The sequence below is a fragment of the Homarus americanus genome, unplaced genomic scaffold (assembly GCF_018991925.1).
Source record: "Homarus americanus isolate GMGI-L3 unplaced genomic scaffold, GMGI_Hamer_2.0 scaffold32583, whole genome shotgun sequence".
Classification (NCBI taxonomy): Eukaryota; Metazoa; Arthropoda; class Malacostraca; order Decapoda; family Nephropidae; genus Homarus; species Homarus americanus.
Genome location: NW_024713129.1, coordinates 19959758 through 19985266, shown reverse-complemented (window position 1 = coordinate 19985266; position 25509 = coordinate 19959758). Strand labels below are relative to the sequence as shown.

Sequence of the window (25509 nt, the reverse complement as noted above, 5' to 3'; positions counted from 1 at the left end):
GTGTGTAAACGGCACTACCTGTTGTTCTATAGATTCTGTCATCCTCATGTAAGGCTGATTTACACAGGAATATATTATCCTCTTAACGAAATCAGCCATGACGAAAAGATTTGAAATGCTTCGTCGCACACTCTATTACTCACTTACAGTTACATCATGAAACCGACGATTAGGTCAATCATGTCAATCTGTTAGCTGTAGTTGCGCTGAATATTAAGGTCATTAGCCAGCTATTACTGATAAAACATCGCTCCTGCCCGCTAAAACTACACACACACACACACACACACACACACACACACACGCATATATATATATATATATATATATATATATATATATATATATATATATATATATATATATATATATATATATATATATATATATATATATGTGTGTGTGTGTAGTTTCAGCGGGCACAGTGTCTCATTACACCTATTGTCAACAGTACAGACACTTAATATGATAAAGGTTCACAATTTCAGTAGTTTACATTAAATAGTTCAAGAAACGACAGCCTCACCCTGCAACCATATGTCCTTCACAACACCAGCCATCGTCCCTATCTACCTAACACAGTCTCCAGTACCTCTTCCTCTCTCCCGTAACCAAAATAAACTGGTGTGCAACAGTCAAAACACCCATAACACTGTGGTTCACGTCACAACATTACCCCAACACTGGTCACCATCACAACATTATCACAACACTGGTCACCATCACAACATTACCCCCAACACTGGTCACCATCACAATATTAGCCCCAACACTAGTCACCGTCACAACACTGGTCACCATCACAGCATATCCTAACACTGGTCACCATCACAACATTACCCCAACACTGGTCACCTTCACAACATTATCCCAACACTGGTCACCATCACAACATTACCGCAACACTGGTCACCATCACAACATTATCACAACACTGGTCACCATCATAACATTACCCCAACACTGGTCACCATCACAACATTACCCCAACACTGGTCACCATCACAACATTATCACAACACTGGTCACCATCACAACATTACTCCCAAAACTGGTAACCATCACAACATTACCCCAACACTGGTCACCATCACAACATTACCACGACACTGGTCACCATCACAACATTATCCCAACACTGGTCACCATCACAACAGTACCCCAAAAACTGGTCACCATCAAACATTACCAACACTGGTCACCATCACAACATTACCCCAACACTGGTCACCATCACAGCATTACCCCAACACTGGTCACCATCACACATTTCAACACTGGTCACCATCACAACATTATCACAACACTGGTCACCATCATAACATTACGCCAACACTGGTCACCATCACAACATTACGCCAACACTGGTCACCATCACAGCAGTAATTTCAAAACTGGTCACCATCAAACATTACCCCAACACTGGTCACCATCACAACATTACTCCAACACTGGTCACCATCATAACATTATCACACAACACTGGTCACCATCATAACATTACTCCCAACACTGGTCACCATCACAACATTGCCCCAACACTGGTCACCATCACAACATTATCACAACACTGGTCACCATCACAACATTACCCCAACACTGGTCACCATCACAACATTACCCAACACTGGTCACCCATCACAACATTACTCCCAACACTGGTCACCATCACAACATTACCCCAACACTGGTCACCATCACAACATTACCCCAACGCTGGTCACCGTCAAAACACTGGTCACCATCATAACATTACCTCAACGGTCACCATCACATTACCCCAACACTGGTCACCATCACGACATTCCCCAACACTGGTCACCATCACAACATTACTTTAACACTGGTTACCATCACAACATTACTACAACACTGGTCACCATCACAACATTACCCCAACACTGGTCACCATCACAACATTACCCCAACACTGGTCACCATCACAACATTAGCCCAACACTGGTCACCATCACAACATTACCCCAACGCTGGTCACCGTCAAAACACTGGTCACCATCATAACATTACCTCAACACTGGTCACCATCACATTACCCCAACACTGGTAACCATCACAACATTATCCCAACACTGGTCACCATCACAACATTACCCCAACGCTGGTCACCGTCAAACACTGGTCACCATCATAACATTACCAACACTGGTCACCATCACATTACCCCAACACTGGTCACCATCACAACATTACCCCAACACTGGTCACCATCACAACATTCCAACACTGGTCACCATCACAACATTACCCCAACACTGGTCACCGTCACAACACTGGTCACCATCACAACATTACCCAACACTGGTCACCATCACAACATTACCCCAACACTGGTCACCATCACAACATTACCCCAACATTGGTCACCATCACAACATTATCCAACACTGGTCACCATCACAACATTATCACAACACTGGTCACCATCACAACGCTACCCCAACACTGGTCACCATCACAACATTACCCTAACACTGGTCACCATCACAACATTACAACACTGGTCACCATCACAACATTACCCCAACACTGGTCACCATCACAGTACCCGATCACTGGTCACCATCACAACATTACCCCAACACTGGTCACCATCACAACATTATCACAACACTGGTCATCATCACAACATTATCCCCAACATCACACCATCACAACATTACCTGCAACACTGGTCACCATCACAACATTATCACAACACTGGTCACCATCACAACATTATCCCCAACACTGGCCACCATCACAACATTACCTGCAACACTGGTCACCATCACAACATTATCACAACACTGGTCAGCATCACAACATTATCCCCAACACTGGCCACCATCACAACATTACCTGCAACACTGGTCACCATCACAACATTATCACAACACTGGTCACCATCACAACATTATCACAACACTGGTCACCATCACAACATTACCCTAACACTGGCCACCATCACAACACCCCAACACTGGTCACCATCACAACATTATCCGCAACACTGGTCACCATCACATCATTATCCCAACACTGGTCACCATCACAACATTACCTCAACACTGGTCACCATCACAACATTACCACAACACTGGTCACCATCACAACATTACCCAACACTGGTCACCATCACAACACTACCCCAACACTGGTCACCATCACAACACTACCCCAACACTGGTCACCATCACAACATTACCCCAACACTGGTCACCATAACAACATTACCCCAACACTGGTCACCATAACAACATTACCCCAACACTGGTCACCATCACAACATTATCACAACACTGGCCACCATAACAACATTACCCCAACACTGGTCACCATCAAAACATTATCACAACACTGGCCACCATAACAACATTACCCCAACACTGGTCACCATCACAATGTAATATATATTTTAAATGTTATGTTATTTTATTTTATTTTTTCCTGTTTGATTCACATTCTGGTGGTAAATTAATATTGAATATAGAAACAACCTCACACCTAACCAAACCTAATCTAACATAACATAACACAACCTAACCTAACCTCAAACCTGAACCTCTTGAGATTTAGATTTTACCAAGAATCAATTAAAGTGACACATTCAGATATATTGAAAATACACTTAAACTCGGAGCCAAATTCATTTTTTCAGATTGTATTTCTTTATCATTGTACTAACCTAATCTAACCTATCCTAACCATGCTTAGCTTAACCCAAACTTAATATAACCTAACTCAACTTAACCTAACTCAACTTAACCTAACCTAACTCAACTTAACCTAACTCAACTTAACCTAACCTAACTCAACTTAACCTAACTCAACTTAACCTAACTCAACTTAACCTAACCTAACTCAACCTAACCTTATCTAATGTAACCTCAGTAAGAGAAACAATGCCTTCCTGACTGCCATATGTTCATAGGAGAGGGATCTTTTTTTGATTAGGCAAATTTCTAACAATAACATCTAGGTACACACACACACACACACACACACACACACACACACACACACACACACACACACACACACACACACACACACCTTATTATTATAGGTTAGGTCAGTAATATCAGTCATACATTATCCCATCACATAAATATATATATATTTTTAGTACGTATGAATCAATTAGATCTCCATTTTAATTTTAAAAACTTAAATTTAACGAGATAAATTTAAATATCTGTTCAAAACCCACCATACCAAAAAAGAGAAAAATCATTAAAAGTAAATATTAACTCCAGATCACAGTACTACTGTAGATTGAGTATAGTGTGAGCTAGACAGTATACTGAGAACATTACCAAGAGGCGAGTATACAGTTCTCGCTCCCACTGACCACATGGACGCCCCCCCATACCAAGACAGCATCCCTGCTCACCTTCTTCAACGGTAATTCACAAAAAAATTATATTTCCACCTTTACCGATATCCAGCAGATAGTTACAAATATACTCTATACAACGTTATAAATTAAACTAAATTCATCCATACGTAGCTAGATTTACCTCTACAAGCAACTCTATACCTGTCATTGTCACAAGGATAATGTCTCCTAACTGACAGAGAACACTAAATAAGTAACTCATATCTCTTGAAGACTTAATAGCTCGATGGTCAAGATGTTATAACTTGCGCGTCCATATATATATATATATATATATATATATATATATATATATATATATATATATATATATATATATATATATATATATATATTAAAGTTGTCAACGACTGAGGAGCCCAAGATTATTATGACCTGTTTCGTTTATGTATCAGTAACTGTAAGGAGATTGGGTTCAATAAGAGAGGGTCAGCTCTACTCCTCTATATAACATAGAAAACTAGTGTCTCAAATATTATTACTTTCGACAAGGGTAAATGTGGTGAAGTAAACGAATAATTATAAAAAACAACTGTAACTATAATTAACTTATAACTATTTACACTTAAGTCTAAGGTAGCAGTAAATTCAGAAAGAACGGTTGCACAAATAGTATGGCAGTAACCTAGTTCAGAGTAGAAGTTATATACAAACAGCATAAATATGAAATACCAAGGCGTCACCACACGATCAATCACAAGAGCACAGGGAAGAGTGTTCACCGCTAATCACGTAGCAACCTTGAGAGATGAGACAATACCAGGACCAGAGCAATGGCTGAGGTTACCTTACCTGGTATACGAAAGAGGTAAACACGGCAAGATACTTAGCAGTAAATAAGGTCCTGTAGCGCGGAGAGTAAACCAAGTAATGTGTCAACACTGTAGGTGGTGAGGTGAATCTCCCGGCATGAGTGCGGAACGTACAAGTATTTTTAAATGGGGCAGCACAGAAATCTCATTGGCTACAAGCTTCCTAGATTCTAAGTGAACTATAAGCACAGGGAACATGATGATTGGTCGACTGAAGTTAACTAGAAGGAAACGAGATGTTCCGACTCATTCTCATGAACTGTGAATCGTTTGGATGCGTGAAGTCAGACCAGCTAGGTCAGCTACTGTTGTCAATACCAATAATAAACCGTACAGTAGTTTATTAGGCAAACAAAAACATCAACATAGCAAAAAATTGCAATACATTGTTCAACATACATTACACAAAACATATATAACACTGAAATAACGTGGAAATAAGTAGTAACATCAGCTAGAGCAGCAAACTCAAGAGACAACCAGACGGAGGCGCTAGAGCATCAAGTTACTTGCTACAGCTCCTCAAGATAGTGACCTCGAAGGAGTCTTCGATTTGTGATGTGTTAGCGTGTATGTAAACAATAATAAAGAAAACAGCCTGAGGTGGTAACACACACACACACACACTTATACTATATATATATATATATATATATATATATATATATATATATATATATATATATATATATTAACCAGTTTAAGCGAAAGGGTTGTCTCTACTAATACACACACAGACACACACACACGTACACACACATATATGTGTGTGTGTGTGTGTTAGTAGAGACTAAACCCTTTTATTTAAACTGGTTAATTCACTGTTTAAGAACAAGCATCCCTCAGACTACAAAAATGTTCAATAATCACTGAGCAAACTTTGCTCTGAAACGAATTAACGAATTCCACAAAAGTTCACTGATGCTTCTTACATGAATTGATCCACTATGTTAATGCGGAGGATAAACTGATCTTGAGTAAAAAGTGTTACATGAAGCTGCCTGACGCCCTCAACATCCACCCCACCAAGGCTGGACACCTTGTGGGGCTCGGCTCAAGAAAAAACCAGACTCTGAAGGCGGTGGACACAACATCCCGCTTATAGTCATCATTTATTAAAGAAGTAAAAATACGAATCGTCACAATTTATGGTTATGTACCAGAGAGAGAGATTCCCGTGTAGCTACGATAACGGAATAAATATAACCAGTTCACTCTCTGATGTAGACGAATATAAAATAAATATAGATATCTTACACTTGGTCGATGCTACCCTGGAGAAATACCGTTACTAAGCAAAACTAGACTAACCCCGATGGCAGGTTTGTCAGCCCGGGCAAAATCACAAATACACACACGCACACACAAACACACACTCAAGCACACACACACATACACACACACTTGATAACCTTGGTAGATACTCGAGTATAAAGGGAGGCAAAATACTCACACTCGACGCAGTACGGTTCCCTACTCACACACATCAACATCATGAGGACTCTGGTAAATATCCTTTTCGTTGTCTTGTAAAGTGAAGAACAGTAAATGTGGGGAGTGCAACTTCGTATTTGACATGATGTTGTTTGGTGTTATACTTAGGCAAACCCCTAGCAAGAATGTCTAGCCAAATAATCTTTCTACTTAAGCCTCACTAGTTTAGTATAGAGTCCGTCGGTGTTCGAATTAAATATAACATCAAGAATGTCAGTCATTCGTATCCAAATTAGCAATAAAGTTCTTCTCAATGAGGCTCTGCGCTGCTGGGTGTTAGTAAGTGTCAGTTATAGGAAGCAGTGATGGTGAACGATATACCTGGTCGCTGAGACACGGAAAACAACACAACAGAAGTAGAAACACTGATAGAAAATTAAACATTATCATTTCATGTTTTTTATGATCATATTAAATAAACTACAAGGAATGGTGTTCATTGTGTACAAAGTATTTCATCTGGAAAACAATATTGTTCCATAGAGATGTATCTATTTTAGATTCAGCATTTTCAATATGGCTGTTGAGGTGAAGACACTACTACTGCGAGGTTCATTATCCAAGCCTACATTTATTGTGACAAGTGTATAACAAAAGTTTGAGTGTTCACTGACAGTTCGTAAGCATGAGCGCAAAAATCCTGAGATAATCTACAAATCAATGTATTAAAATAAACCTATGAATATTCATCTTTCTTGTCAGTAACTGTATTTTTATATTAACATCAGTTTTCATACTAATATAATTTGTTATCTCACAAAATAAGAATTAATTCTATATTTACTTTCACCGTGTACAGTGGACCGACCGTGGACGTGATCTGGTCTTTAAGAAAGGGATGTTTAGATTTGTATTAGTTGTTAATTTCAGTTGTACCTCAAGTAATTTGCATGAAAACCTAAATTTAAGACATTAAATGTTGAATGTACTGTATCTCAAAAACGTATCTGCCAAGATGGGTCCAATGAGTTCCGAAATGCTACATGCAACTTGCCATGTCCCAAGAGGGTTGGTATGTGTAACTCTGTGGCATACTGATCCTAAAACATTTGGCATCCTAACATCATATTAATTGCACCGAAATAAATACACATTGCATTATTTAAGTTAAACTATACTGTATACCACAGTGGCCTCATAATGTTTCATACAAAGTGAGGACAAATTCTTGTTTTTAGGTACTGTACACTCGCTAACAACCAGAGATTCAAAGACCAGTGAGGTCTCTGAATCTTTCGGCTCATGTAGAAGCATGTGAGGCGACAGAACTTTTGTTTGGCAAGCGTACATTCCTCTATTAGCTCACCTGCATCAATAATACATATATGATAATTATCTTTCAGATGGCGTTGTTGAGGTAGACGGTGACTTAGGCATTGATAAGTTTCATGTACAAATGCACCTGTAAAAAGCTGTATTGTTCTCTAAAATCACTTTATCACAACTAAGATACGCATTTCCTTTATTCAGGTTGTTTTGGCAGTGGTGGGCGTGTGCTCCGCTTTCCCATTCATCCCAGACAATCCAGATGTGGCGGCAGAAAAGGCTCGTTTCTTCCAGGCTTTCAAGGCTGCTGAAGCCGCCGCTTTGCCAAGGTTCCCCTCACCTCACCAATCTCACGACACCGGCCACTACACTCCTACTCGCTACGGCACCAGCCACTACAACCCTCCCCAGTATACCCATACCCCGGCTCAGCCCAAGTGGACGGGTCCGGTAGCTGCCACAGTCCCCGCCGGCGTTGACGGTACCCTCACCCCCGTGTCTGACACCAGGGACGTTGCTGCCGCTCGCAATACCTTCTTCAACACCTACAGGTCACAGGTGGCTGCCACTTTAGGTGCTGCTCCCCGTCCTCACGGAGGCGCTGTCCAATACCAGGCTGCTCCCTCCTACAGGCCCGCCCCCTCCTACCAGCCCAAGTGGACCGGCCCCTTGGCTTCAAATGTCCCCGCTGGCCTCCCCGGATCCACCAACCAGGTAGCCGACACCCCTGAAGTGGCCGCCGCCAAGCACTCTTTCTACAACACTTACCAGAGGCAGGCAGCAGCAGCAGCAGCACCATCCCGTTACTACTGAGCCGTACTGTCGTAATTAAGCCAATAACATGAACAATATATAAAAGCATATGTACATCTGGAACAAAATTTTTGAAATTAAATTATGGCAAACCTACCAATCTATTCCGTGCACTTATTGACCCTCAAAAGGCGATTAATTACAGTAGCCTCACATATCCTTTTGAACACAAATCTATCCAGTCTTTCACTCCCACACAACAACTTGTCCTACACTTACAACCAGGTGACAATGAACCAATGTTGCAGGTCTTAATGAACTATCTAGGATAAACAGTCTACTCCCATTCTTAATGATAAAGGTCCAACATGATCATAGTGTTCACTTGCTTGGCCTGGCTACTGCTTGACACTGACCTTAGATCATCTAAGGAGTTTAAGAAGAGAAGCCACAAAGGTAAGGTTAAAGATGTATTTTCCCTTAATTGTGTTTTGGATCGATGAGGACGGTCTGACTCCTCCTTGGCTGCTACAGCAAAGGAAGTTAATAGTGAACCTCGAACATTAATCAGATGCTATGCAGAATAATATTAAACAAAAGGCTACAGCAAGGGGACTTAACGTCACACGAAATAATTTTTTTTAGGTTTTAGTTCTTTGCATTACAGGATTTCCTGAACACAACATAAATCCCAACCCAACCTAACCTAACCTAACCTACTTTAGGTATAATTTTTATATCTTATGATAGTAAACGACGCCTTACATGAAACAGAACAAATTCTATCATACGAATATACAAATTAATTTCCATTGAGTTATAGCAATAAAAACAAAACAGTTATTCCTATTCGCCAAAAACGTACGTTGCTTTTTAAGGCATAGTCGGCAATTATCCCTATTTAGTGTAACACACACACACACACACACACACACACACACACACACACATGTAAGCAGTTTAGTCTTGTTTAGTCTGTGGCCAGTATAGCAGCCAGAGTATTATACACGAAGGATGAATAAGTTTTCATTGTGCATTTTACATTGACCCGCAGGGGTCAGAGATGTCTTCATAGCAAGCATGTAGTAAGCATTTATTTAGCCTGCTCAAACGCAGCTGCTTTAGTCAAGTACACGGTCTGGCGACAGTGTGTCCACCAGAGATGTCTCAATATGACGATATCACCTTTAAAGCTCGTTACTTATTCAATTAATGAGTCTTACTTGATAACTAGGTACATTGATTATCAGTGGTAGACTTCCAAGTAATTGTTGTAAATTTATGGTCAGATTAGTTAGATATTTGCAACGTCAATCAAGGATGATTCACGGCTCTAACAAGATTATTTCCCAGACAGACATTTCAGTAATGCTGCTGACACTGATTCAGGTGTTCATGCCAAGGAATTGACTCATACCGACCCTTCTTGCTGGTAGAAGGTTCTAGAAGCTTGAACCCATGCATCTTCCTTCGTTACGTCATTGTCAGTTAGCCTCGGGGTGGGTTCGCCCTGGAAGAGCTAGGCAGTCTTTAGCTGGACACCACACATTACTGATCTACCACTGAGCGGTTGACTGAGAGACCATTTCAGTCCTCTCAGATCTAACTCTGAGTCTACATCAGAACTAGTATCTCTAACGCTACTTTCAGTTCACAGACCTCAGTCACAGATCAAGTGGCCAGTCTCCCTGTAGATACAAGTGCAAATATACTGTATATATATACATATAACGACTTGTATCCGTCCACCCATCTCAGAGAAGTGAACTAAAATAGACGTTTTATTTTATTTTTGTTTTTATTTTAACAATTTCTGCAACTTCCCTAAATAAGTGTGAGTCTTCAGAAGAAGTTGCAGTGAAGTTATAGGGGAAGTTACACACACACACACACACACACAACAGTCGTACCCAAGTTAACCTTCACACAGTGAGGTCCCAGGTACCCAGTGATAACGGCCCGTGAGACCCAACAACAACCAGCGATTATGTTAATCCGTCTACGATAGGAAGGCCTAAGACCAAACCTCACTCATATAACACCATCTGTGAGGGAATTACTACACCACGTCAAGTCCCTCATAACACCCTCTGTGAGGGAATTACTACACCACGTCAAGTCCCTCATAACACCATCTGTGAGGGAATTACTACACCACGTGAGGTCCCTCATAATACCATCTGTGAGGGAATTACTACACCACGTCAGGCCCCTCATAACACCATCTGTGTGGGAATTACACCACGTGATGCCCTCATAACACCATCTGTGAGGGAGTTACTACACCACGTGAGGCCCCTCATAACACCATCTGTGAGGTAATTACTACACCACGTGAGGTCCCTCATAACACCATCTGTGAGGGAATTACTACACCACGTGAGGCCCCTCATAACACCATCTGCGAGGGAATTACCACACCACGCCAGGTCCCTCATAACACCATCTGAGGGAACTACTACACCACGTGAGTTCCTCCTAACACCATCTGGGAGGGAGTTACTACACTACGAGTTTGCTGTTCAACACCTACATTAAACTGTATGTTCACTGTATGTTCCTTTACCTTTCTCTAATGAAGGTTTTTGTTAAACCACCAATGTATGTAATAAGTCATTTATGTCCAATGTATATTTTCAGCCTTCGGGCTGCAGAATTTTTTCAATAAACCGTTAATTATTCTTATTTATATATAAATAGATAGATAGATGTATGGATGGATGGATGGATGAATGGTGGATAGAAAGATAGATAGATAGATAGATAAATAGGTAGATAGATAGATAGGGACGGACGGACGGACTGACGGACGGACGGACGGACAGATAGATAGATAGATAGATAGATTGATTCCGGAGGCTCCCAGTAAGCGACCCTTATGTGTGTTTACGTCAGACCAAATATCAAATACATTCGTTCTCATCAATTGTAAGTTACATCACGTCAAGATATTCTAAGCCACAAGGTATTTTCTTCCGGGTAGAATAATCTGACTATGACTCGTGTGAAAAGTAGGATTAAATTCCACCGTTCCCGTTTAGGTGAGGTTCAGGTGTTGTGATGGTGGTGGTCGTAATGATATCACTGACAGTCAGTACGAGGTGTTGTGCTGTAACTGAGAGGATCGGTGAATGACGTGATATACTCTGCTATAATTAGTGATTTTAATGGACTTCATATTTCAAATTCACATGCCAGAGAGAGAGTATCTTATTAATTACGCTGTTTGTGGAAAGTGCGTGTGTGACAGCCCTCAGGATCTTCAGCCTCCCTTAGCACTCTTGGTAAAACAATTCTAGAGTACAACGACCGTCGATTAGTCACCCTAAAATCATCATTATTTTGTCAGCCCGGATAAAATCACAAATACACACACATGCACACACAAGCACACACACACACACGCACATACAAGCACACACACACACACACACACACACATACACACACACTTGATAACCTTGGTAGATACTCCAGTATAAAGGGAGGCAAAATACTCACACTCGACGCAGTACGGTTCCTTACTCACACACATCAACATCATGAGGACTCTGGTAAATATCCTTTTCGTTGTCTTGTAAAGTGAAGAACAGTAAATGTGGGGAGTGCAACTTCGTATTTGACATGATGTTGTTTAGTGTTATACTTAAGCAAACCCCTAGCAAGAATGTCTAGCCAAATAATCTTTCTACTTAAGCCTCACTAGTTTCGTATAGAGTCCGTCGGTGTTCGAATCAAATATTACATCAAGAATGTCAGTCATTCGTAACCAAATTAGCAATAAAGTTCTTCTCAATGAGGCTCTGCGCTGCTGGGTGTTAGTAAGTGTCAGTTATAGGAAGCAGTGATGGTGAACGATATACCTGGTCGCTGAGACACGGAAAACAACACAACAGAAGTAGAAACACTGATAGAAAATTCAACATTATCATTTCATGTTTTTTATGATCATATTAAATAAACTACAAGGAATGGTGTTCATTGTGTACAAAGTATTTCATCTGGAAAACAATATTGTTCCATAGAGATGTATCTATTTTAGATTCAGCATTTTCAATATGGCTGTTGAGGTGAAGACACTACTACTGCGAGGTTCATTATCCAAGCCTACATTTATTGTGACAAGTGTATAACAAAAGTTTGAGTGTTCACTGACAGTTCGTAAGCATGAGCGCAAAAATCCTGAGATAATCTACAAATCAATGCATTAAAATAAACCTATGAATATTCATCTTTCTTGTCAGTAACTGTATTTTTATATTAACATCAGTTTTCATACTAATATAATTTGTTATCTAACAAAATAAGAATTAATTCTATATTTACTTTCACCGTGTACAGTGGACCGACCGTGGACGTGATCTGGTCTTTAAGAAAGGGATGTTTAGATTTGTATTAGTTGTTAATTTCAGTTGTACCTCAAGTAATTTGCATTAAAAGCTAAATTTAAGACATTAAACGTTGAATGTACTGTATCTCAAAAAAGTATCTGCCAGGATGGGTCCAATGTGTTCCGAAATGCTACATAACTTGCCATGTCCCGGGATGGTTGGTATGTGTGACTCTGTGGCATACTGATCCTAAAACATTTGGCATCCTAACATCATATTAATTGCACCGAAATAAATATACATTGCATTATTTAAGTTAAACTATACTGTATACCACAGTGGCCTCATAATGTTTCATACAAAGTGAGGACAAATTCTTGTTTTTAGGTATTGTACACTCGCTAACAACCAGAGATTCAAAGACCAGTGAGGTCTCTGAATCTTTGGGTTCATGTAGAAGCATGTGAGGCGACAGAACTTTTGTTGGCGAGCGTACATTCCTCTATTAGCTCACCTGCATCAATAATACATATATGATAATTATCTTTCAGATGGCGTTGTTGAGGTAGACGGTGACTTAGGCATTGATAAGTTTCATGTACAAATGCACCTGTAAACAAGCTGTATTGTTCTCTAAAATCACTTATATCACAACTAAGATACGTATTTCCTTTATTCAGGTTGTTTTGGCAGTGGTGGGCGTGTGCTCCGCTTTCCCATTCATCCCAGACAATCCAGATGTGGCGGCAGAAAAGGCTCGTTTCTTCCAGGCTTTCAAGGCTGCTGAAGCCGCCGCTTTGCCAAGGTTCCCCTCACCTCACCAATCTCACGACACCGGCCACTACACTCCTACTCGCTACGGCACCAGCCACTACAACCCTCCCCAGTATACCCATACCCCGGCTCAGCCCAAGTGGACGGGTCAGTAGCTGCCTGATCCCCTCGGCGTGCGACGGTACCCCTCACCCCGTGTCTGACACCAGGGACGTTGCTGCCGCTCGCAATACCTTCTTCAACACCTACAGGTCACAGGTGGCTGCCACTTTAGGTGCTGCTCCCCGTCCTCACGGAGGCGCTGTCCAATACCAGGCTGCTCCCTCCTACAGGCCCGCCCCCTCCTACCAGCCCAAGTGGACCGGCCCCTTGGCTTCAAATATCCCCGCTGGCCTCCCCGGATCCACCAACCAGGTAGCCGACACCCCTGAAGTGGCCGCCGCCAAGCACTCTTTCTACAACACTTACCAGAGGCAGGCAGCAGCAGCAGCAGCACCATCCCGTTACTACTGAGCCGTACTGTCGTAATTAAGCCAATAACATGAACAATATATAAAAGCATATGTACATCTGGAACAAAATTTTTGAAATTAAATTATGGCAAACCTACCAATCTATTCCGTGCACTTATTGACCCTCAAAAGGCGATTAATTACAGTAGCCTCACATATCCTTTTGAACACAAATCTATCCAGTCTTTCACTCCCACACAACAACTTGTCCTACACTTACAACCAGGTGACAATGAACCAATGTTGCAGGTCTTAATGAACTATCTAGGATAAACAGTCTACTCCCATTCTTAATGATAAAGGTCCAACATGATCATAGTGTTCACTTGCTTGGCCTGGCTACTGCTTGACACTGACCTTAGATCATCTAAGGAGTTTAAGAAGAGAAGCCACAAAGGTAAGGTTAAAGATGTATTTTCCCTTAATTGTGTTTTGGATCGATGAGGACGGTCTGACTCCTCCTTGGCTGCTACAGCAAAGGAAGTTAATAGTGAACCTCGAACATTAATCAGATGCTATGCAGAATAATATTAAACAAAAGGCTACAGCAAGGGGACTTAACGTCACACGAAATAATTTTTTTTAGGTTTTAGTTCTTTGCATTACAGGATTTCCTGAACACAACATAAATCCCAACCCAACCTAACCTACTTTAGGTATAATTTTTATATCTTATGATAGTAAACGACGCCTTACATGACACAGAACAAATTCTATCATACGAATATACAAATTAATTTCCATTGAGTTATAGCAATAAAAACAAAACAGTTATTCCTATTCGCCAAAAACGTACGTTGCTTTTTAAGGTATAGTCGGCAATTATCCCTATTTAGTGTAACACACACACACACACACACACACACACACACACACACACACACACACACACACACACACACACACACACATGTAAGCAGTTTAGTCTTGTTTAGTCTGTGGCCAGTATAGCAGCCAGAGTATTATACACGAAGGATGAATAAGTTTTCATTGTGCATTTTACATTGACCCGCAGGGGTCAGAGATGTCTTCATAGCAAGCATGTAGTAAGCATTTATTTAGCCTGCTCAAACGCAGCTGCTTTAGTCAAGTACACGGTCTGGCGACAGTGTGTCCACCAGAGATGTCTCAATATGACGATATCACCTTTAAAGCTCGTTACTTATTCAATTAATGAGTCTTACTTGATAACTAGGTACATTGATTATCAGTGGTAGACTTCCAAGTAATTGTTGTAAATTTATGGTCAGATTAGTTAGATATTTGCAACGTCAATCAAGGATGATTCACGGCTCTAACAAGATTATTTCCCAGACAGACATTTCAGTAATGCTGCTGACACTGATTCAGGTGTTCATGCCAAGGAATTGACTCATACCGACCCTTCTTGCTGGTAGAAGGTTCTAGAAGCTTGAACCCATGCATCTTCCTTCGTTACGTCATTGTCAGTTAGCCTCGGGGTGGGTTCGCCCTGGAAGAGCTAGGCAGTCTTTAGCTGGACACCACACATTACTGATCTACCACTGAGCGGTTGACTGAGAGACCATTTCAGTCCTCTCAGATCTAACTCTGAGTCTACATCAGAACTAGTATCTCTAACGCTACTTTCAGTTCACAGACCTCAGTCACAGATCAAGTGGCCAGTCTCCCTGTAGATACAAGTGCAAATATACTGTATATATATACATATAACGACTTGTATCCGTCCACCCATCTCAGAGAAGTGAACTAAAATAGACGTTTTATTTTATTTTTGTTTTTATTTTAACAATTTCTGCAACTTCCCTAAATAAGTGTGAGTCTTCAGAAGAAGTTGCAGTGAAGTTATAGGGGAAGTTACACACACACACACACACACACAACAGTCGTACCCAAGTTAACCTTCACGCAGTGAGGTCCCAGGTACCCAGTGATAACGGCCCGTGAGACCCAACAACAACCAGCGATTATGTTAATCCGTCTACGATAGGAAGGCCTAAGACCAAACCTCACTCATATAACACCATCTGTGAGGGAATTACTACACCACGTCAAGTCCCTCATCACACCATCTGTGAGGGAATTACTACACCACGTGAAGTCCCTCATAACACCATCTGTGAGGGAATTACTACACCACGTCAGGCCCCTCATAATACCATCTGTGAGGGAATTACTGCACCACGTGAGGCCCCTCATAACACCATCTGTGAGGTAATTACTACACCACGTGAGGTCCCTCATAACACCATCTGTGAGGGAATTACTACACCACGTGAGGCCCCTCATAACACCATCTGCGAGGGAATTACCACACCACGCCAGGTCCCTCATAACACCATCTGAGGGAACTACTACACCACGTGAGTTCCTCCTAACACCATCTGGGAGGGAGTTACTACACTACGAGTTTGCTGTTCAACACCTACATTAAACTGTATGTTCACTGTATGTTCCTTTACCTTTCTCTAATGAAGGCTTTTGTTAAACCACCAATGTATGTAATAAGTCATTTATGTCCAATGTATATTTTCAGCCTTCGGGCTGCAGAATTTTTTCAATAAACCGTTAATTATTCTTATTTATATATAAATAGATAGATAGATGTATGGATGGATGGATGGATGAATGGTGGATAGAAAGATAGATAGATAGATAGATAAATAGGTAGATAGATAGATAGGGACGGACGGACGGACTGACGGACGGACGGACGGACAGATAGATAGATAGATAGATAGATTGATTCCGGAGGCTCCCAGTAAGCGACCCTTATGTGTGTTTACGTCAGACCAAATATCAAATACATTCGTTCTCATCAATTGTAAGTTACATCACGTCAAGATATTCTAAGCCACAAGGTATTTTCTTCCGGGTAGAATAATCTGACTGTGACTCGTGTGAAAAGTAGGATTAAATTCCACCGTTCCCGTTTAGGTGAGGTTCAGGTGTTGTGGTGGTGGTGGTGGTCGTAATGATATCACTCACAGTCGGTACGAGGTGTTGTGCTGTAACTGAGAGGATCGGTGAATGACGTGATATACTGTGCTATAATTAGTGATTTTAATGGACTTCATATTTCAAATTCACATGCCAGAGAGAGAGTATCTTATTAATTACGCTGTTTGTGGAAAGTGCGTGTGTGACATCCCTCAGGATCTTCAGCCTCCCTTAGCACTCTTGGTAAAACAATTCTAGAGTACAACGACCGTCGATTAGTCACCCTAAAATCATCATTATTTTGTCAGCCCGGATAAAATCACAAATACACACACATGCACACACAAGTACACACACACACACGCACACACAAGCACACACGCACACACACACACACACATACACACACACTTGATAACCTTGGTAGATACTCCAGTATAAAGGGAGGCAAAATACTCACACTCGACGCAGTACGGTTCCCTACTCACACACATCAACATCATGAGGACTCTGGTAAATATCCTTTTCGTTGTCTTGTAAAGTGAAGAACAGTAAATGTGGGGAGTGCAACTTCGTATTTGACATGATGTTGTTTAGTGTTATACTTAAGCAAACCCCTAGCAAGAATGTCTAGCCAAATAATCTTTCTACTTAAGCCTCACTAGTTTCGTATAGAGTCCGTCGGTGTTCGAATTAAATATTACATCAAGAATGTCAGTCATTCGTAACCAAATTAGCAATAAAGTTCTTCTCAATGAGACTCTGCGCTGCTGGGTGTTAGAAAGTGTCAGTTATAGGAAGCAGTGATGGTGAACGATATACCTGGTCGCTGAGACACGGAAAACAACACAACAGAAGTAGAAACACTGATAGAAAATTCAACATTATCATTTCATGTTTTTTATGATCATATTAAATAAACTACAAGGAATGGTGTTCATTGTGTACAAAGTATTTCATCTGGAAAACAATATTGTTCCATAGAGATGTATCTATTTTAGATTCAGCATTTTCAATATGGCTGTTGAGGTGAAGACACTACTACTGCGAGGTTCATTATCCAAGCCTACATTTATTGTGACAAGTGTATAACAAAAGTTTGAGTGTTCACTGACAGTTCGTAAGCATGAGCGCAAAAATCCTGAGATAATCTACAAATCAATGTATTAAAATAAACCTATGAATATTCATCTTTCTTGTCAGTAACTGTATTTTTATATTAACATCAGTTTTCATACTAATATAATTTGTTATCTAACAAAATAAGAATTAATTCTATATTTACTTTCACCGTGTACAGTGGACCGACCGTGGACGTGATCTGGTCTTTAAGAAAGGGATGTTTAGATTTGTATTAGTTGTTAATTTCAGTTGTACCTCAAGTAATTTGCATTAAAAGCTAAATTTAAGACATTAAACGTTGAATGTACTGTATCTCAAAAAAGTATCTGCCAGGATGGGTCCAATGTGTTCCGAAATGCTACATAACTTGCCATGTCCCGGGATGGTTGGTATGTGTGACTCTGTGGCATACTGATCCTAAAACATTTGGCATCCTAACATCATATTAATTGCACCGAAATAAATATAAATTGCATTATTTAAGTTAAACTATACTGTATACCACAGTGGCCTCATAATGTTTCATACAAAGTGAGGACAAATTCTTGTTTTTAGGTATTGTACACTCGCTAACAACCAGAGATTCAAAGACCAGTGAGGTCTCTGAATCTTTGGGTTCATGTAGAAGCATGTGAGGCGACAGAACTTTTGTTGGCGAGCGTACATTCCTCTATTAGCTCACCTGCATCAATAATACATATATGATAATTATCTTTCAGATGGCGTTGTTGAGGTAGACGGTGACTTAGGCATTGATAAGTTTCATGTACAAATGCACCTGTAAACAAGCTGTATTGTTCTCTAAAATCACTTATATCACAACTAAGATACGTATTTCCTTTATTCAGGTTGTTTTGGCAGTGGTGGGCGTGTGCTCCGCTTTCCCATTCATCCCAGACAATCCAGATGTGGCGGCAGAAAAGGCTCGTTTCTTCCAGGCTTTCAAGGCTGCTGAAGCCGCCGCTTTGCCAAGGTTCCCCTCACCTCACCAATCTCACGACACCGGCCACTACACTCCTACTCGCTACGGCACCAGCCACTACAACCCTCCCCAGTATACCCATACCCCGGCTCAGCCCAAGTGGACGGGTCCGGTAGCTGCCACAGTCCCCGCCGGCGTTGACGGTACCCTCACCCCCGTGTCTGACACCAGGGACGTTGCTGCCGCTCGCAATACCTTCTTCAACACCTACAGGTCACAGGTGGCTGCCACTTTAGGTGCTGCTCCCCGTCCTCACGGAGGCGCTGTCCAATACCAGGCTGCTCCCTCCTACAGGCCCGCCCCCTCCTACCAGCCCAAGTGGACCGGCCCCTTGGCTTCAAATGTCCCCGCTGGCCTCCCCGGATCCACCAACCAGGTAGCCGACACCCCTGAAGTGGCCGCCGCCAAGCACTCTTTCTACAACACTTACCAGAGGCAGGCAGCAGCAGCAGCAGCACCATCCCGTTACTACTGACCCGTACTGTCGTAATTAAGCCAATAACATGAACAATATATAAAAGCATATGTACATCTGGAACAAAATTTTTGAAATTAAATTATGGCAAACCTACCAATCTATTCCGTGCACTTATTGACCCTCAAAAGGCGATTAATTACAGTAGCCTCACATATCCTTTTGAACACAAATCTATCCAGTCTTTCACTCCCACACAACAACTTGTCCTACACTTACAACCAGGTGACAATGAACCAATGTTGCAGGTCTTAATGAACTATCTAGGATAAACAGTCTACTCCCATTCTTAATGATAAAGGTCCAACATGATCATAGTGTTCACTTGCTTGGCCTGGCTACTGCTTGACACTGACCTTAGATCATCTAAGGAGTTTAAGAAGAGAAGCCACAAAGGTAAGGTTAAAGATGTATTTTCCCTTAATTGTGTTTTGGATCGATGAGGACGGTCTGACTCCTCCTTGGCTGCTACAGCAAAGGAAGTTAATAGTGAACCTCGAACATTAATCAGATGCTATGCAGAATAATATTAAACAAAAGGCTACAGCAAGGGGACTTAACGTCACACGAAATAATTTTTTTTAGGTTTTAGTTCTTTGCATTACAGGATTTCCTGAACACAACATAAATCCCAACCCAACCTAACCTAACCTAACCTACTTTAGGTATAATTTTTATATCTTATGATAGTAAACGACGCCTTACATGAAACAGAACAAATTCTATCATACGAATATACAAATTAATTTCCATTGAGTTATAGCAATAAAAACAAAACAGTTATTCCTATTCGCCAAAAACGTACGTTGCTTTTTAAGGCATAGTCGGCAATTATCCCTATTTAGTGTAACACACACACACACACACACACACACACACACACACACACATGTAAGCAGTTTAGTCTTGTTTAGTCTGTGGCCAGTATAGCAGCCAGAGTATTATACACGAAGGATGAATAAGTTTTCATTGTGCATTTTACATTGACCCGCAGGGGTCAGAGATGTCTTCATAGCAAGCATGTAGTAAGCATTTATTTAGCCTGCTCAAACGCAGCTGCTTTAGTCAAGTACACGGTCTGGCGACAGTGTGTCCACCAGAGATGTCTCAATATGACGATATCACCTTTAAAGCTCGTTACTTATTCAATTAATGAGTCTTACTTGATAACTAGGTACATTGATTATCAGTGGTAGACTTCCAAGTAATTGTTGTAAATTTATGGTCAGATTAGTTAGATATTTGCAACGTCAATCAAGGATGATTCACGGCTCTAACAAGATTATTTCCCAGACAGACATTTCAGTAATGCTGCTGACACTGATTCAGGTGTTCATGCCAAGGAATTGACTCATACCGACCCTTCTTGCTGGTAGAAGGTTCTAGAAGCTTGAACCCATGCATCTTCCTTCGTTACGTCATTGTCAGTTAGCCTCGGGGTGGGTTCGCCCTGGAAGAGCTAGGCAGTCTTTAGCTGGACACCACACATTACTGATCTACCACTGAGCGGTTGACTGAGAGACCATTTCAGTCCTCTCAGATCTAACTCTGAGTCTACATCAGAACTAGTATCTCTAACGCTACTTTCAGTTCACAGACCTCAGTCACAGATCAAGTGGCCAGTCTCCCTGTAGATACAAGTGCAAATATACTGTATATATATACATATAACGACTTGTATCCGTCCACCCATCTCAGAGAAGTGAACTAAAATAGACGTTTTATTTTATTTTTGTTTTTATTTTAACAATTTCTGCAACTTCCCTAAATAAGTGTGAGTCTTCAGAAGAAGTTGCAGTGAAGTTATAGGGGAAGTTACACACACACACACACACACACAACAGTCGTACCCAAGTTAACCTTCACGCAGTGAGGTCCCAGGTACCCAGTGATAACGGCCCGTGAGACCCAACAACAACCAGCGATTATGTTAATCCGTCTACGATAGGAAGGCCTAAGACCAAACCTCACTCATATAACACCATCTGTGAGGGAATTACTACACCACGTCAAGTCCCTCATAACACCCTCTGTGAGGGAATTACTACACCACGTCAAGTCCCTCATAACACCATCTGTGAGGGAATTACTACACCACGTGAGGTCCCTCATAATACCATCTGTGAGGGAATTACTACACCACGTCAGGCCCCTCATAACACCATCTGTGTGGGAATTACACCACGTGATGCCCCTCATAACACCATCTGTGAGGGAGTTACTACACCACGTGAGGCCCCTCATAACACCATCTGTGAGGTAATTACTACACCACGTGAGGTCCCTCATAACACCATCTGTGAGGGAATTACTACACCACGTGAGGCCCCTCATAACACCATCTGCGAGGGAATTACCACACCACGCCAGGTCCCTCATAACACCATCTGAGGGAACTACTACACCACGTGAGTTCCTCCTAACACCATCTGGGAGGGAGTTACTACACTACGAGTTTGCTGTTCAACACCTACATTAAACTGTATGTTCACTGTATGTTCCTTTACCTTTCTCTAATGAAGGTTTTTGTTAAACCACCAATGTATGTAATAAGTCATTTATGTCCAATGTATATTTTCAGCCTTCGGGCTGCAGAATTTTTTCAATAAACCGTTAATTATTCTTATTTATATATAAATAGATAGATAGATGTATGGATGGATGGATGGATGAATGGTGGATAGAAAGATAGATAGATAGATAGATAAATAGGTAGATAGATAGATAGGGACGGACGGACGGACTGACGGACGGACGGACGGACAGATAGATAGATAGATAGATAGATTGATTCCGGAGGCTCCCAGTAAGCGACCCTTATGTGTGTTTACGTCAGACCAAATATCAAATACATTCGTTCTCATCAATTGTAAGTTACATCACGTCAAGATATTCTAAGCCACAAGGTATTTTCTTCCGGGTAGAATAATCTGACTGTGACTCGTGTGAAAAGTAGGATTAAATTCCACCGTTCCCGTTTAGGTGAGGTTCAGGTGTTGTGGTGGTGGTGGTGGTCGTAATGATATCACTCACAGTCGGTACGAGGTGTTGTGCTGTAACTGAGAGGATCGGTGAATGACGTGATATACTGTGCTATAATTAGTGATTTTAATGGACTTCATATTTCAAATTCACATGCCAGAGAGAGAGTATCTTATTAATTACGCTGTTTGTGGAAAGTGCGTGTGTGACAGCCCTCAGGATCTTCAGCCTACCTTAGCACTCTTGGTAAAACAATTCTAGAGTACAACGACCGTCGATTAGTCACCCTAAAATCATCATTATTTTGTCAGCCCGGATAAAATCACAAATACACACACATGCACACACAAGTACACACACACACACGCACACACAAGCACACACGCACACACACACACACACATACACACACACTTGATAACCTTGGTAGATACTCCAGTATAAAGGGAGGCAAAATACTCACACTCGACGCAGTACGGTTCCCTACTCACACACATCAACATCATGAGGACTCTGGTAAATATCCTTTTCGTTGTCTTGTAAAGTGAAGAACAGTAAATGTGGGGAGTGCAACTTCGTATTTGACATGATGTTGTTTAGTGTTATACTTAAGCAAACCCCTAGCAAGAATGTCTAGCCAAATAATCTTTCTACTTAAGCCTCACTAGTTTCGTATAGAGTCCGTCGGTGTTCGAATTAAATATTACATCAAGAATGTCAGTCATTCGTAACCAAATTAGCAATAAAGTTCTTCTCAATGAGACTCTGCGCTGCTGGGTGTTAGAAAGTGTCAGTTATAGGAAGCAGTGATGGTGAACGATATACCTGGTCGCTGAGACACGGAAAACAACACAACAGAAGTAGAAACACTGATAGAAAATTCAACATTATCATTTCATGTTTTCTATGATCATATTAAATAAACTACAAGGAATGGTGTTCATTGTGTACAAAGTATTTCATCTGGAAAACAGTATTGTTCCATAGAGATGTATCTATTTTAGATTCAGCATGTTCAATATGGCTGTTGAGGTGAAGACACTACTACTGCGAGGTTCATTATCCAAGCCTACATTTATTGTGACAAGTGTATAACAAAAGTTTGAGTGTTCACTGACAGTTCGTAAGCATGAGCGCAAAAATCCTGAGATAATCTACAAATCAATGCATTGAAGTAAACCTATGAATATTCATCTTTCTTGTCAGTAACTGTATTTTTATATTAACATCAGTTTTCATACTAATATCATTTGTTATCTAACAAAATAAGAATTAATTCTATATTTACTTTCACCGTGTACAGTGGACCGACCGTGGACGTGATCTGGTCTTTAAGAAAGGGATGTTTAGATTTGTATTAGTTGTTAATTTCAGTTGTACCTCAAGTAATTTGCATTAAAAGCTAAATTTAAGACATTAAACGTTGAATGTACTGTATCTCAAAAAAGTATCTGCCAGGATGGGTCCAATGTGTTCCGAAATGCTACATGCAACTTGCCATGTCCCGGGATGGTTAGTATGTGTGACTCTGTGGCATACTGATCCTAAAACATTTGGCATCCTAACATCATATTAATTGCACCGAAATAAATACACATTGCATTATTTAAGTTAAACTATACTGTATACCACAGTGGCCTCATAATGTTTCATACAAAGTGAGGACAAATTCTTGTTTTTAGGTACTGTACACTCGCTAACAACCAGAGATTCAAAGACCAGTGAGGTCTCTGAATCTTTGGGCTCATGTAGAAGCATGTGAGGCGACAGAACTTTTGTTGGCAAGCGTACATTCCTCTATTAGCTCACCTGCATCAATAATACATATATGATAATTATCTTTCAGATGGCGTTGTTGAGGTAGACGGTGACTTAGGCATTGATAAGTTTCATGTACAAATGCACCTGTAAACAAGCTGTATTGTTCTTTAAAATCACTTTTATCACAACTAAGATACGTATTTCCTTTATTCAGGTTGTTTTGGCAGTGGTGGGCGTGTGCTCCGCTTTCCCATTCATTCCAGACAATCCAGATGTGGCGGCAGAAAAGGCTCGTTTCTTCCAGGCTTTCAAGGCTGCTGAAGCCGCCGCTTTGCCAAGGTTCCCCTCACCTCACCAATCTCACGACACCGGCCACTACACTCCTACTCGCTACGGCACCAGCCACTACAACCCTCCCCAGTATACCCATACCCCGGCTCAGCCCAAGTGGACGGGTCCGGTAGCTGCCACAGTCCCCGCCGGCGTTGACGGTACCCTCACCCCTGTGTCTGACACCAGGGACGTTGCTGCCGCTCGCAATACCTTCTTCAACACCTACAGGTCACAGGTGGCTGCCACTTTAGGTGCTGCTCCCCGTCCTCACGGAGGCGCTGTCCAATACCAGGCTGCTCCCTCCTACAGGCCCGCCCCCTCCTACCAGCCCAAGTGGACCGGCCCCTTGGCTTCAACTATCCCCGCTGGCCTCCCCGGATCCACCAACCAGGTAGCCGACACCCCTGAAGTGGCCGCCGCCAAGCACTCTTTCCACAACACTTACCAGAGGCAGGCAGCAGCAGCAGCACCACCATCCCGTTACTACTGAGCCGTACTGTCGTAATTAAGCCAATAACATGAACAATATATAAAAGCATATGTACATCTGGAACAAAATTTTTGAAATTAAATTATGCCAAACCTACCAATCTA

At 41.3% G+C, this 25509-nt stretch overlaps 3 protein-coding genes across 4 annotated transcripts; all 3 read left to right on the top strand.

Moving 5' to 3' along the window:
• Positions 1 to 6613: 6613 nt before the first annotated feature.
• On the top strand, positions 6614 to 8888 carry LOC121869007 (cuticle protein CP1876-like). The gene is made up of 2 exons (XM_042370072.1): positions 6614 to 6717; positions 8176 to 8888. Exons 1-2 carry the CDS (start codon positions 6706 to 6708, stop codon positions 8782 to 8784), a joined length of 621 nt encoding a protein of 206 aa, XP_042226006.1. The 5' UTR covers positions 6614 to 6705; the 3' UTR covers positions 8785 to 8888.
• A 3330-nt stretch (positions 8889 to 12218) lies between these two features.
• Positions 12219 to 19943, top strand: LOC121868993 (cuticle protein CP1876-like). 2 transcript variants are annotated; one of them, XM_042370062.1, is made up of 3 exons: positions 12219 to 12278; positions 13736 to 13976; positions 19472 to 19943. In XM_042370062.1, the coding sequence occupies exons 1-3, from the start codon at positions 12267 to 12269 to the stop codon at positions 19837 to 19839; spliced, it is 621 nt and encodes a 206-aa protein (XP_042225996.1). In that variant the 5' UTR covers positions 12219 to 12266; the 3' UTR covers positions 19840 to 19943. The 2 variants fall into 2 exon arrangements, with proteins under 2 accessions (XP_042225996.1, XP_042225987.1); XM_042370053.1 differs by lacking the exons at positions 12219 to 12278; positions 13736 to 13976 and adding an exon at positions 17695 to 17773 and having other exon boundaries at positions 19231 to 19943.
• Positions 19944 to 23258: 3315 nt separating this feature from the next.
• Positions 23259 to 25509, top strand: LOC121871289 (cuticle protein CP1876-like). The gene is made up of 2 exons (XM_042373510.1): positions 23259 to 23337; positions 24797 to 25509. The coding sequence occupies exons 1-2, from the start codon at positions 23326 to 23328 to the stop codon at positions 25403 to 25405; spliced, it is 621 nt and encodes a 206-aa protein (XP_042229444.1). The 5' UTR covers positions 23259 to 23325; the 3' UTR covers positions 25406 to 25509.

Coding starts and splice junctions, on each gene's coding strand:
- LOC121868993 (XM_042370062.1), top strand. Junction 13,977..19,471: donor GGCTCAGCCCAAGTGGACGG/GTCAGTAGCTGC, acceptor CCAAGTGGACGG/GTCCGGTAGCTGCCACAGTC.